The sequence below is a fragment of the Gossypium raimondii genome, chromosome 2, assembly GCF_025698545.1.
Source record: "Gossypium raimondii isolate GPD5lz chromosome 2, ASM2569854v1, whole genome shotgun sequence".
In the NCBI taxonomy this organism is placed as follows: Eukaryota; Viridiplantae; Streptophyta; class Magnoliopsida; order Malvales; family Malvaceae; genus Gossypium; species Gossypium raimondii.
Window position 1 is genome coordinate 3,281,916 of NC_068566.1, and position 15,448 is coordinate 3,297,363.

The window sequence follows — 15,448 nt, forward strand, 5'->3', positions numbered from 1 at the left end:
TAGTGGCGTTTTTTAAAAAGCTAAAAGTCATATCATATAGTGGCGTTTGTGAAATAAGCGCAGCGAAAGAACACTACTTTTCGCGGCGTTTGTAAATGAAGCGCCGCTAAAAAACATTACTTTTAGCGGCGTTTTTTACCAAGCGCCGCTATAGAACATTACTTTTAGCGGCGTTTTTTCCCAAGCACCGCTAAAGAACATGATCATTAGCGGCGTTTTTTTCCTAAGTGCTGCTAAAGAACATAACCTTTAGCGGCGTTTTTTTCTGTAAGCGCCACAAAAGTTAGCGACATTATCCTTAGCGGCGTTTTTTGTGGCGCTTCTCAAGCGCCGCAAATGCCTTTAGTGGCGTTAAAAAGTGCCGCTAAAGGCCTAAAAAAACGCCGCTAAAAACCTGTTCTGGTATAGTGAAAAAGAAACAGAGAGCAAATGAAAATAGGAAGGAAAGAAAAAAGAAAGAAGGATAAAGGGAACATTAGAGATTTCAATCTTGAAATTTAATTGGTAAGTTAAATTAAGTCGTTTTCTTGTAATTTTTGAGGTTTTTGAAATCCTAGAGATAAATACTACTTGATTTATGTTGAAATTTTGAAAGCTAGTAGATTATTAGATGTAAGATTTCAATATAATTTTTTAAGTTTGATATTATTGAAAAAGCATGAAAATGATATTATAGTAGAGTTTTCTTATATAAGGTTTTATTTTCTTGATATATTAGTGAAGAGAAATAAGAGAAAGTGATGGGAAATATTATAAAAAAGGGAATAAGGAGATATAAACTTGGTAATCAACATCTTGCACTAAAATAGTTTTTGAATTGCAGTAGTAGGTTAACTTTGAAAAATCACCTTAAATTGTGAAAATCGAATTAGATGATGAAAAAATGCAATTAAAGCTTATTGAGTCTAGTTTCTCATATAAGAAACAATGTAAGCTATGGAATTGTAAAATTATGAGATATAATAAATTTGGTGAGACAAGGTCAGAATGATTTTGTTTTAAATTGTATAAAAATATTTGGGGGTTTAAATTTGTATGCTTAAGTTATTAATGAGTCTATTTTCAAGAGAAATAAACGAGAACATCATCCGAATTTCGAACTAAGAGATAAATAATTTTTAGTAAGGAAATGTCGAAGTTGTCGAATAACAGAACGGGGATAAATTTGAAGATTTTACTGTACTTATTGGCTAAATTATAAATTATAAAATTTTTATGGTAGAAAGATATTTGAGTCTAGTTTCTAAAACATTAACCAGATATAATATATATCTTAAGTGACTATGACTCAAGTGAACAGCTTGTTATGAGTATACAAGTAAATAGTTGTATTATGTATATATCTTCAGGATGGGGAATGGAGTGGAGGGGGAGGAAAATATATGAGATTATTCAGCTAGTATGAGTTTATTTTAAAAATGGCTACTTTACATGTTTTAGGCTCAGGGACTGAATTGAATAAAAATAAAACTTTAGGGGTAATTTTGTAAAATATCAAAAACTATCAAATTGAATGAAATGAATTATTTTAATATTTAAATTGATAAATTGAATTAAATATTAATTTAGATCAATATCGGGTGGAAAATTGAGGGAAATAAAAAATTACCAAAATGCTCATGTATCTTGGTATTCTGCAATTTAGCCTGGTAAGTTCGTGTAACCTGAATTATATTCTTAAATGCTTGAAATGCATGTTATTGATGTGAATATGGTTTAAATTTTCATTGTATGAAAATTGATTAGACATTGATATATTTGATAAAAAGGGGAAGAAATCTCAGTTGAATGAAAGGAAAATTCGATGGATCTTTAAAAAGGAATTGATAGTAAAAAGGATCTACCCCAGACGGGTGATCCTATCCTGATATAGCCCTCCCTAAGAATATGTGTAAAATTGATTTAGCCCGGACAGGTAATCCGAATTAGGGTCTGAATTTAACCTGGACTGGTAATTCAGATCCAAGCTCATTAGAGTAAATTATCATTGCGAGATTTAGCTTTGGACCGTAATCCCGACAATACTCTATGAGTTTATATTACGAAAGATTTAGCTCGATGGAAATCCATTGTAAGGATGAGGTTCGCGGGAGTGTGCTCTCTGAAATGGAAATGTGTTCACATGAATATGAATTGACGGTCCCAAAAATGTATGCTAATAGTGTACCTCTGAAAATCTATCAAAATTCTAAAAAATTCAACAAGATAAATATGGGAAATAATAAGGGTAATAGAAAACATGGAATTGAATTATTATTGGAAATATATTATCGAATTTAATACTCAGTTTGGATTGAACGCGGAATTGAGTACAATCGTTCTGTGCCAAAGGATGAATTGATGGATAAGACCATAACTGGGTTATGGCACTATGAACGTAAGACCATGGTTGGACCATGATAGTGTTTATGTGTAAGACCATAGCTGGGCTATGGCATTCTAATGATAAGACCATAACTGGGTTATGGCACTACGAATGTAAAGGATGAGTTGACGGCAAATTACCCAAGTAAATCGAGGTTCAGCATTTGTTGCGGACTTTCGTGTTTACTATCTATTTAGCTCTCATGAGCTTCTGTTCAGCCTTTGGGCTTCTGAAAACGATGTACTCATATCCATAAGTCGTTCTTCGAAAGGTAAAATATCGAGAGCTGTCTTGAATGATATATATGAATATGAAGAAATTGTAAGAGAATGATATGTATTATGATATGTATTTAAATCAATATCTTGATATGTTGATATATGGAAATTATGTAAGTGGAGAAGAGTAAATAACTCAAGTGTGACATGTCAAGAAAATAAGTTTATCAAAGTTGAAATTATATGTAATATGTGCAAGTATGCTAACTACTGTTGTTGTTTGATGCTTAGGCAAGTGTCAAGCTATTGGTTGAATTCATAAGTATTTAAGTGAAAATATGCTAGTGCTCATGAAAAAGTGGTAAGGTTTAAATTAAGCAATTTCTTATGAAATGACTTATCATGTGATCAGTTCAGGAAAGGCTTTGGTTAAATGCACTAGCTTGTGACCATAGTTGAATGATATGTTTATGACTTGTGTGACATGCATATGGAATAAGCGTGGAAAGTAAATAAATGCAAATGAAAATAATAAAAAATTATGAAGAGTTAAAGTTATATAAAATCCTACTAAGCTTGGGATAATATGTTTAAGTGATACTATGGATTTATTCACTTTGTGAGTTGAAGACTATAGCTTCATGAGTATTGTGGTATCAATGTTGGGTTATCCTTGATATGTATAGATTTCATATTTTAAAATAACTAATATGATTAAAGACTACACGAGCTTACTAAGCATTTATTGCTTACGTATTTGTTTTTATTTACCTTATAGATTATCGGAAGCTCGATTGGATTAGAAGCTTGTCAGAGATATATCACACTATCTATTGGTTCTATCGGTAATTTTGAATGATTTGATTCTAGTTATAATGGCATGTATAAGTTAATTTGGCCAACATTGGCTCATTAATGTTTTAATTTTGATTTTGTTTCAAATATGAATGCTAGATGAAATGAAATGTCTAATAATAAATTTGTAAACTCCGGTAATGCTCCGTAACCTTGTTCCGGCGACGGATTCAGGTTAAGAGTGTTACAAGTTAGCTTGCTGAAGGTTCTGTGTTTGAATCCCTACGTGAGCGAAGGTGATAATTTTTGTTTCGGTTGGCTGAGAGAGTTTGCATGGACTTGAAATTCTGAGTTGGTTGGGTTGTTTGTGGATGTAGTGGATTATGTTCAAATTAATCAATTTTATTTTTATCTTATTTTTATTTTATTCTTCTCTCTCTTCTCCCAAATACTTTTTGACGTTTTTTCTCCAAACTCCTCTTCCAAAATTTTTCTTTTTATTTCTTCTTTCTTTGATTTCTATTCGCTATACTATTATTCAATCACTGTGTTTCGGGTTCCGTAATCCCTGCTCGGACTGTGGTAGGTAATTCTTAAAGTTTTGAGCAATTGGAAATCGTTTTCGGGTGTGTTATTGTGGCGAATTCTTGTGTAGGTGTTAGTCAAGGGGATCAAAATTCATCTTCTATCGTGCACTGTGCTTGGGCTATCGTACCTATTTTGGTAAGTGACCGAGCCTTTTGATTGAGTAAAATTTTCAAGTATGTCGAGTGGGGTTTTGATAGATTGGTGTTTCGATACTTGGAATTGATTGATTGAATCGTGTTCTTTAGGTTTGAAGGGATCGGGATAGCTTACGCGTCAAAATCAAACCAGGTGTGTACTCCTCACGCGAGGAAACGAGGTTCGACAAAAGTCAAAAACTGGGTCTATCGATGACACACGAGCTTGTGACCGATTCTGTGGCTGGCCGTGTGTGAGACACGGCCGTATGACTGTCGTAAGTGTGGCCGTTTGTGAGACACGATCATGTGACTGTCATAGGTATGGCCGTGCACGACACACGACCGTATGACGGTAAATGTGTGGCTGTGCTAGCCACACGGGCTAGGTTGGATTATGCGTTTGGGCCTACACAGGTGTGTGGGTTTTGGTCCAGGCTGTGCGGGCCACACGAGCAAGGCCAATTTGGGTGTGTGGGAGACACGGGCATGTGGGCCTAAAATTCTAAAATTTTTCCCTAGGGTAGCACGGGTCGTTCTGATCGATTGTGGACCTACCGTAGGGTCGATAAGGGCTAACCAAACCTTATTTGATTTGATTTGATATTCTGATAACCTAATCTAAGTATGATACTGATATGTATGTTTGACTTTACTACTTAAGTATGTATTTATCTGTATACAATCATGTTAAGTATGCTTATTCTGATACTTTTGCATCTGTATTCTGTATCTTTGTTTGGGGTAAGATTGTTATATGTGGAGAAAGTGATCTGTACGATGACTTTTCACCTATATTTTGGCAACTTAACTGCATATTATCTTATAAGTGTTGCATCGACACCATCTGGTGTGTAGGGATGGGTGGGTGTTTTTAACTCCACATAGTGTGATGGGATGGACGGAGATGGTGTGTAGTGGATTGGGTAGGATTTTGTATGTCTGATATGTTTACCTGATATCTATTTCTGTTAATGACTTTGGCCCGAATCTGTATTTGATTACATATGAAATCCGGTGTGTATGTGTGTGCATGACTGTCTCTGTTGGGTTACGCACTGAGTTTACAAAAACTCATATATGTTTGTCGTGAGATTGCACGGTGTTCTTATGTCGATAATCTCTGATTGAGATCGGCGGTTCACTTTGAGATTTTGGAAACAGTTGCAGGAATCCCTTGGTACGCGACTTAATTTTAGCACAGCTTTTCACCCGCAAACTGATGGACAATCTAAGTGTGTTATTCAGGTTTTGGAAGACATGATTCGTACTTGTGTTATTGATTTTGAATTGGAATTGGAGCGTTACTTACCTTTGGCCAAGTTTGTATATAATAATAGCTTTTAATCGAGTACTCAAATGGTTCCGTGTGAAGCCTTATACGATCGTAGGTGTTGAACACCTATTTGTTGGATGGAATTGAGTAAAAGAAGAATGATCGGGCGAAACTTAATTCAAGAACCGGATGATATGTTATGAAAATTCAAGATATATTGAAGACAGCTTTTGATAAATGAAAATCATACTCAGATTTGAAATTTTGAGATATTGAATATTCTGTTGACGGTAAAGTATTTCTTAAAGTTTCGCCTTGGAAGAAAATTTTGAGGTTTGGTTGAAAAAAAAAGTTGAGTCCTCGTTTTATTGAACCGTATGAGATCATAGAAAGAGTGGGACTAGTTGCGTATCGTTTAGCTCTGCCTGCAGAACTACAAAAAATTTGTGACTTTAATTTTTCACGTTTCAATGCTTAGAAGATATCGATCAGATCCATCTCACGTTATTTCGATGAAAGATATTGAGATTCAACATGATTTTGGCACATGAGGTGAAAGAGTTGCATAATAAGCGAGTTCCGTTAGTGAAAGTGCTATGGCGTAGTCATAATGTTGAGAAAGAGACTTGGGAACCAGAAGAGACAATGAGATCTTAGTACCCCCACCTCTTTTAAAGTAAATTTCGAGGACGAAATTTAATTAGGGGGAGAATTGTAACGATCTGATAGTCAGGGATGTCAAAAATTGCATTCCCAAGACTCCGTTCCTGTAAATCGGACTCGTAAATATTAATAAATATTTACGAAGCTAGTTGTGTAGTTAATTAGGTTTCGATTAAGTGAATTTACTTGAATTAGAAGTAATTAGGTATAAGGACTAAATTGCATATAGGGTGAAAGTTGAATTATAGATTAAAGAATAATTAAAGAGACTAAAGAAGTAATTTTACCATTGTTCTTTAAGTGGGACGGTTAGTGATATATATTATATGTAAATTTATTTTATATTTTATATTATAATATGAAATCTTAATTGTTAAGTATATATATTATATAATTATAATGAAACAAATAAGTAAAAGAAAAAGTAATAAAAGACTTACAAATTAGAAAGAAAGAAAGGGAGAAGGAAGAAACGCACAGCCAAGGGCTCTCAATTTTCAAAGTTTAATTGGTTAGTCAATTTAGTCCCTTTTTCTTGTAATTTGTATGTTTTTGGAATCCCGGTACCTAAGGTTAACTGACCCATGTTGAAATTTTAACATTGATTGAGTTTTTAAAGTTTGTTAATATTGATTAATTGTAGTATTAGGGGTTAAATTGATAGATTCTTAAGCTAAAAATGAAAAAGGATTAAATTGTAGAATAAATTATAATTTTTGAATAATAGGGACTAAATTGTGAAAATTCAAAATTTAAGGGTTTAAGTGAAAATCTAGAGTTAAATTTAGTTTAAAGTGGAATTTGTATGAAAATATAGAATAAAATCAAGAATAAAAATTAGTCTCGGTTTAGCGACTAAATTGAAATTTAGGCAAATATTGAGTAAAAATTTAAATATTCAAATGAAATTGAATTGTGTTGCATTAATGAATTTTAATTGTTTTAATTCCGTAGCTAACGTTGTACCGAAATCCTCGACTAAAAAGGGGAAAGATAAAATGACATGGAATAGCTCGGAATTCACGGTTTGTATTTCTATAATCCGAACCTAGTTACTAATTGTTGTATTTTGATTTAATGCATATGGTAAGTGGTTGAGGTGAGTATTTGGCACTTTAATATTGAATTGAATTAAAGTTGATTGAAATGGATTGAATTGGTATATATATTATGAATGTATTGATTATTTGAATTGAAATGAATATTCATGTGTATATGTGATTATATGAAATTTTTATATTGGATATTGGTTGTTTTTGAAATGTGAAATTAAACCCTATTAATTGTATCAGGCTGAGTCAAATATAGATGGCATGACATAGGATAGGAAGAGTCTAGGGAATTCTTCAACTTCGAGTTGATGAGGCACTAGATGCCAATTTACTTCGATTTAACCGATGAGACACTGGGTGTCAAATTTATATAGCGCTGGGCGCATATTACTTTGGATTATCAGATGAGGCACTGGGTGCCAAATTGGTGTGTTGGTTGGATCCGTGTATCCGTCTAAATTTGAGTCGTGTTAATAGGGGTAATTAAATAATACGGTACTATGATTGATATTGGATGATATTGTATGTGAATTGAAAATGGGATAGTTATTTGAAACATGAAAATGAGATACATGAGTTATGTACTCATGAATTGGATATGGAATGGATAAAGTTATTGTTTAAATTATATGTGGATCAAATTGTGAAAAGCTATTATATAGCAAGTGATGAGAATTGAGTATGGTATGAAATGATGTATTCATGAGTTGAGTGTTGAATGGCTAATGCCATTGTACAAACAAATGCGGTTTGATATGTGAATAACTATTTATATAACAATTGTGTGAATTGAGACATTGTTTAACAAATGAAATATGATAGTATATGATAGTCATGATACTAGACATTAATATGTGCTTATAATTTAATTGTGCATATGATATTATCTTGTCTTTAATATTCGGATTATAGAAATACCACTGAGTTTTACTCAGCGTACGGTTTTATTTTTCATGCGCAGGTTAGGTACTTAACTTTTGATCGCCGATTCAACATCCAACAACGATCTCGAACTCAAATGTTCTAATGTTTATCTTTTGTGTCGGCATATACGTGGGATGTCTAAATGATAATTATTTTGTGAATGGGTTGTAAATAAGGTTGTAAGTATAATGTTGGTTTGGTATATACATATACACATGTGTTTGTGTTTGAAGCCATATTATGGCATGGTAAGTTGAATCAAATCTAAATAGATGCATGTGAATTTAAGTTGATGTTTAAGTACTCATGAACTAGGCAAAATGGATTGAATTTGGTATGTTTATAATTTGGATTTGAGTGATGCTTTGATTATATGAATTGAGGATATAAATGTGGTACCAATGAAGGTACATTGGTTAGGCATCTAGGATGATTGTTTTGACATGTTTTGATAGTATCTGATCGTTTTTTGAACTAGTTAAACGGATGTTTTTTGAATTGTTTAATGTCCAAGCTTACAGGGAATGGTAAATTATTGTTTAAGGCACCTTTTAGGTCCACACGGCTAGACATACGGGCGTCTGACTTGGCCGTGTGAGACACACAGCTAGCACACGAGCCTGTGAGGCCATTTCAAAGGGTACACGGCCTGGCACACGGGCATATAGCTTGGCCGTGTGACTCAAGTCAGAGAGTTACACAGGATAGGACACGACCGTGTGTCCCTGATTCGAATGCCCACACTGCTACACACATGGGCGTGTGACTTGGCCGTGTGAACCTGTAACTAATATTTTTTCCAACTTTTTCTAAAAATTTTCAAATGTTCCCGATTTAGTCTAAAATAGTTTCTAAACTGTTTTCAAACCCTCAAAGACTTAATATGGGATTCTATGCATGTTAATGATGAATCATTTTATGATTTTTGAAATGTTTGAAATTAATGATTAGATTACGATTCGGTAATGTCCTGAAATCCTATTTTGACGACGGATACGGGTTGGGAGTGCTATAGTTCAAACCCCATAAAATATATCTTTAATGGGAGTAATAAAGTGTGTAAATCCCACAATATGTATATTTTTACTCTCTTTTTTTAAAATTAAAAAGATTAAAGTACCATCAAAAAATATAACTTATTTTATATACAAAAAATCATTTTTATAATTTCCTAATCGAATTAATACCTGATTAACTAATAACATTAACCTGCTGCTTTTTCTTATTTCTTTGTATTTCTATAATAATAATAACAATAATAAAGTTAACATCTCACATCTTATGTTAAATATTATAAAATCATTTTATCCAAATAAAATGGGTTAACAACTTAACATCTTTTGTGTCTGGGCTCTTTCTTAATATATACTTTTTGTTTATTTATTCTATATCTTAAACTCCTGATTTAATTTATACTACATGTTAATTGGACATTAATTTAGGTAAAAATTTTTATAAAAATATTATTTTTCTATTACGAAAAGAGTATTTTTGAGGTCTTTATACTCATTATGCCTAGCATTGAATATACCAGGTATTCACCCTATTAAAATTTCAAATCAATGATGGAGTTGATTCGGATCTTGCCTAAACGGCACCCAAATCGAACCGAACCATTTGTCAGGCTATTTTTCCTTCAAAGTTATAGAGTAAGACATCGATTTCTTAAAAAGATCAATTCTTTTGATTGCATGATAAACTTCCCTGAAAAACATTGGCACACGTGTAAACGAGATGCTCTACCAACTCAGCTATAACCCTTGTGTTTATGATACATATTTTATCATATTATGTAGATAATTTCTTGTCAGGATGAATATTACATGATCCAACATCATAATCATACCCTTTTGGTCGGTTTGATTGGTATAAAACAAGTTATATTATTTAAAGGTACTTTAGTCTTGTTATTTAAAAACAATAAAAATATTGTTACGATTGCATCAAGAAAACCTTTAAATTATCACTCAATCACAACTTTATTTTATTTTTATACATTTTAATTTTATTATGCAAACTTTATTACATCTATCAATTGTATATCTATACAATTATTTAAACTCACCTCTATGTTTTAAATATGTGGTTTCTGCATGCGTGATAAAATTTTAATATATATAAAGTAACTTTTAACTTAAATTTAAAAAGAAATCATTGCTAGTTTTGACAATTTTAATAAAATGAAAGCTTTAAATTTTAATATTTAAATTTCATTTGTGTGTTTTCGGTCTCACTTTCTGGTTTCTCTCCCGTTTATCTGACACGTATATTTTATTATACTGTTTTATAAGTCTCCATTGTATAAAAAAATAAAATTACTTTTACCAATTTTTAAGGTCAATGTATTATTATTGGTAATTAATCTTATGTTTGTAAGCTCAATGAGATTAAATCTCATTTGTAAAAATGAATAAGGTCAATATATTATTATTCCCACATATATTTGTATTTTTAATAAAATTTTGAATTTTTTAAATCAGTAACAATAAATAATAATATATGATAATTTTTATCTTATTTATTTAATTTTATACATGAAATTTTTAATCAATTCGGATGTGACCTCGTTAATTATCAATAAGACTAGTTTCCAATTATGATTTGAGAAAACTATAATCCTTTTAACTAAGAATTATATTTATAAAGAAAAGCAACCCATTTTTGTATTTCTCCTAAATTAGGAATATACATAAAACCAAATTATCCAAAAAAGAAAAAAGAAAAAAGCTAAACCCCCCAATATAGTAAACTACATATAGCCAAGGGGAAAATTGTACCACTAAAATGTAGGTCCAAAACATCATTGACCTACTAATTGGACACACCTTTGGTCCTTAAGCAATTCAACAACCTTTCTCATTGAAGGTCTATTAATAGGAAATGCTGATGTACACTTAAGTGCCACATTCAAAACCCTTTCAATTTCCTTCATTTCATATGTTGATGGCATCATCCTTGGATCAACAATCTCAGCTACTTTTTTGCCAAAATACCCTCCGCCGTCGTTCCCGCCTTGGGCAGATGCCGATGGTGGCAGTGATGATAGAACAACCTCGGTGACCCACTTCACTAAATCCTCGTTCTCGCCGAATGAAGAGTCGTTAGGACGTTTGCCGGTGATTAGTTCTAGCAAGACAACTCCGAAACTATATACGTCACTCTTTTCCGTCACCTTTAGTGTGTAACCATATTCTGCAAATGGATAGTAAACACGGTTAAGATAACGGTCCATCATATAACGCGGAACCGTTATCATTATTAGTTGTTGATAAAGTGATGAAATGGATTCTTTTTACTGTTACTTGATCATATTATTAACGACTACGTGGAATTCTAGACTAACTTTTAACTAATAATAAATGTTCTAACCTGGGGCAATATATCCATGGGTTCCGGCAATGCGAGACATGGCTCCGCCGTTAGAACCGTCATCCCCGGCTTCAATTTGCAACGTTTTAGCCAACCCAAAATCCGCCACTCGTGGCCGCATCTCCTCATCTAGCAATATGTTGTTACTCTTCACATCACGGTGAACTATAGGAGGCAGACAATCATGGTGCAAATAAGCCAGCCCCTGAGCGGCGCCGACCGCAATCGCGAACCGCTTCGGCCAATCTGCTAAACCACCCCACTTGTCGCCATGTAACACATCGCCTAAGCTACCGTTTTCCATGTACTCGTAAACTAAAACCCTGAACTCATCCCCACTACAACACATCAATAGTTTCACGATGTTGCCGTGTCGGATCCGACCTAACGTCTCGGTTTCAGACCTGAAAACCTCTTCTGCCTCACGTTTAACACCCCATAGCCTCTTAACCGCCACGGTTTGACCTGTTTTGAGTTTCACCTTATAAACCCGACCCGACCCGCCTGTTCCAATGATACAATCGTCTTTCATGAACGGGAATATTTCATCTTCGTTGAACTCAACCCGTTGAAACAAGGTGACTTTGTACGGCCGTCGGGTTTTGCTACCAAATTTGGATCGCGTTCTGAAAAACCAAATGACCGACCCGATAAGTAGTATAAGACAGACTGTTAAAATACCCACAACGTAGAAGGTACCAGGTTTGATTCTTGGGCATGGAGGAAGCGGGTTCAAATTCGGGCTACAAAGATCAGGATTACCTAATAGACCCGAAATGAAGAACTCATTATTGAAACCCGATGGTACTTTACCGTTCAACAAATTACCCGAAAGGTTAAACCGGTTCAACCTCAGCTTCGTTAAATCTTCTGGAATTTTACCGATCAGTAAATTACCGGACAAATCGAGGTAAATTAATGCCGGTAGGTTACCGAGGGTGGGTGGGATTTCGCCGGTGAATCGATTTCTGGCAAGGTTCAACTCAGTCAACTCAGTCCATGAACCCACTGAACCTGGTAGATTCCCTGTTAACTCATTATCTTCTAACTCAAGCGTTTGTAACTTCAAATCAGTGATACATAACGGCAGTCCACCGGAAAATCGATTTTGGCTAAGATTAATTTGTGTCAAATTATGTAATTTACACATACCTTCTGGAATGACGCCAGAGAAATTATTACCGGAAATTCGAAGAATTGTCAGCTTTTGAAGTGCTGAGATTGAAGGAGAAATTGAACCCTCGAAATGATTGTTTTGTAATTCAAAAAGCTGCATTAAAGGCAGACCCCAGAATTTTTCCGGCACGTTACCGGAAAATGCGTTATCACCCATTCGAATATAATTCAAGGACTCACATTCGCCGTAGGATTCCGGTATGCTCCCCGAGAACCGATTCGTAAAAATGACTACGCGCTGAAGCTTCCTTTTGTGACAAAGAAACGGCGGTAACTCGCCGGAGAAATTGTTAGTCGAAACATCGAAGTCTTCTAAAGGAGAAAACTTACCGAGGTCGGACGGTAACTTTCCGGTGAAGCTGTTGTTGAAGAGCTTTAGCTGTGAGAGATATTGATTCGAAGCTAAAACTTCAGGGATTTCACCGGTGAAAAAGTTGTCATTGAGATTCAAAGACTCGAGAGGCATTGCAGCGATTTTCTCCGGTAATTTTCCGGTGAGGCTGTTCTGTGAGACATCGAGTCGAAGTAGACTTGTCAACTCAGCTAAACTCTCAGGTAACTCACCGGTTAACTGGTTTTGATAAAGCTCGATTTGCTCCAGTTTCTTTAACTTCGATAAGCTTTCTGGGATTTTACCAATCAGGAAATTACATGTTAAATCCAGACTCTTTAACGAAATGAGATTCCCAATTGAAAACGGAATTTCGCCGACGAGATTCGCGTTCGTCAACCATAAATATTCGAGCTTCGACAAGTTTCCGATCTCGTCCGGCAATGGACTCGGTTTGAAAGGATTGTACCCGAGTGCGAAGTCAGTTAACTCAGTAAGATTACCCAGAAAAGAAGGTACCTTTCCGTTGAGTAGGTTCCCACCAAGTGAAAGAACTTTGAGAGATTTCATCCGTCCGAAACTCACTGGAATATCGCCGGTGAAATTATTGTTAGAAAGCTCAAGAACTTCCAAATGCTCCGACAAGAAATCCGGTAACTCGCCGACGAATATGTTACCCGAAAGATCAATCTCCCGTAGACGAAAACACGGAGAAATAGCCTGAGAAGACAGTGAACCGTTGAGGTTATTATCGGCGAGATAAAGAGTTCGAAGGGTCCGAATCCGACAAAACTCAAACGGAAACCCACCAGAGATTCCAAACCCAGAAAGATCAATCGAAGCAACAGTACGGTTACGAGATTCACACCTAACACCGGTCCAATTACACGGACTTTGATCAGGCGTCAAAATAACCCAATCGCGTAACCGTCCATTCGGATCATCAAGCTGAGAATCCTTGACGCGAATCAGTATTTGCGAATCTCCATTGAAAGAAACCACGAAAGTGAAAACACAAACAACCCAAAAAAGGAAACAAATCAAAGCTTTCAAATCTGGGTTTCTCATTTTCAATCCAAAAACAAGAACACCACTCGAAAAATCATGGCTTTTTTGCTTTTGTGGGGGTGGTTTTGTTTTTAAGTGAAAAAACAGTGACGGTTACTGCATGAAGACGATGAAGATTAAAGATTTAAACTTTGTTTTTTTTCAAGTTCACATGAAAATAGCGATTCAAAAATGGAAACTTCTACTACTTTTTTCCACAGTTTATTTTATAATTATGGGGTGTGTCGCCAAATGACATCGAATTGAAGCATTGGAATTGAAGTGAATTTGTGGTTTACAGTGGTGGGGGGGGGGGAGGTAACTTAGAAAACGTGATTTGGTGTTTCGTTTAGGCAGTTTATTAAGGAAAGAGGAAGTGACAAAAAGCAGATGCTTTTATTGGGTTTGCCAAAACAGAGAATTGATGCAAGATTAATGTGATTTATTATCATAATTTTCCTTTTCTTGGATTTTGATAACTGACTTTCAAATATGAAAATTTTGTTGTATTAGATTTAATTTGAGAGCAACGGGGGTGTTTGAAAATGAAAGTTAAAAAGGGAAAACTAGGAGTAAGATTATGTATTAGATTTAGGGTGGGTTTGGATGGATAATCGGGCGTGATGTTGTGCGTTTAGTTAATTTTTGTCTCACGTTACTGTATTATTACAATATCTAATCTCATCGCCACCACTGTTTTTATATTATCCACAGATAAACGCACCTCCATTCAAACTCATTCTTAATTAAAAAAAAGGAGTATGAAATTTCGTTTTAATTAGATAATTGGAGGTGCCAAATATCATAGGCAAATTGAAGAATAATTGAGGGAATTTGGAAGGGTTTGGTTTCAGTCAATTCATTCATGTGCATTGTAAGATAGCCTAAAATTGGTAAAAAGGGAGGGTTTTAATTAAAATAGTATAGTAGATTCTTTCCTCTAAAAAAATAAGATCATGCATTATCCATTTTATAAAATTTTATTACTTAAATAATTCTTCAACCAAAATGTTATATCAGTTTAAGGATATGTATTGAGTTAATTGATTTCCAAATCGATATAGATTTATTGAATCAAGTTAAAAATGGGTTGAATCGGTTTTCTCCTTTTTTAATAATAATTTATTGGTTTAATATTAATCTAATTATAAGTTTTTATCATATTTGTTTTTTTATACAATGCTTAACTATCTGTAACCCTTCCCCAACCCTTAAATAGGAAGATAATACGTTTTAACGCACTACAACCAATGTCCTCCTACATTTACAATAATGTTAATACCAATCAAACTATTTTAAAATCACGATACGACGGGAAAAAAGTTAATGTATTGGGAGGGACTAGGGAGAAATTTTTTTTTATTTTGCAGTGTTCCAATTTAGGGGCATTAAACACAATTAGAATGTGATTTGTGGTCAAATTGGACCTTGAAATGTGAGCTTTGAGGATGAAAATAAAGTAATTAAAAAGATGGGGTGGGAAGTGGCAGCATCCCCCGGGCTCTTCGTC

The 15,448-nt window shown here is 34.3% G+C and overlaps 1 protein-coding gene across 2 annotated transcripts; it reads right to left on the reverse strand.

Annotated features, from left to right (window-relative positions):
- Positions 1 to 10,647: 10,647 nt before the first annotated feature.
- On the reverse strand, positions 10,648 to 14,248 carry LOC105787720 (LRR receptor-like serine/threonine-protein kinase HSL2). Of its 2 annotated transcripts, XM_052624889.1 has the most exons (3): positions 13,701 to 13,849; positions 11,385 to 13,611; positions 10,648 to 11,207 (listed from the first exon to the last, which is right to left on the reverse strand). In XM_052624889.1, the coding sequence occupies exons 2-3, from the start codon at positions 13,459 to 13,461 to the stop codon at positions 10,816 to 10,818; spliced, it is 2,469 nt and encodes an 822-aa protein (XP_052480849.1). In that variant the 5' UTR covers positions 13,462 to 13,611; positions 13,701 to 13,849; the 3' UTR covers positions 10,648 to 10,815. The 2 variants fall into 2 exon arrangements, with proteins under 2 accessions (XP_052480849.1, XP_012469705.1); XM_012614251.2 differs by having other exon boundaries at positions 11,385 to 14,248.
- Positions 14,249 to 15,448: the final 1,200 nt, after the last annotated feature.

What these genes read in the sequence shown, in the direction of transcription:
- LOC105787720 (XM_012614251.2), bottom strand. Translation starts at nt 13,959, where the DNA reads ATGAGAAACCCAGATTTGAAAGCTTTGATTTGTTTCCTTTTTTGGGTT. An exon ending in CCATGGATATATTGCCCCAG is followed by an intron (nt 11,208 to 11,384) that starts GTTAGAACATTT and finishes ATCCATTTGCAG; the next exon opens with AATATGGTTACACACTAAAG.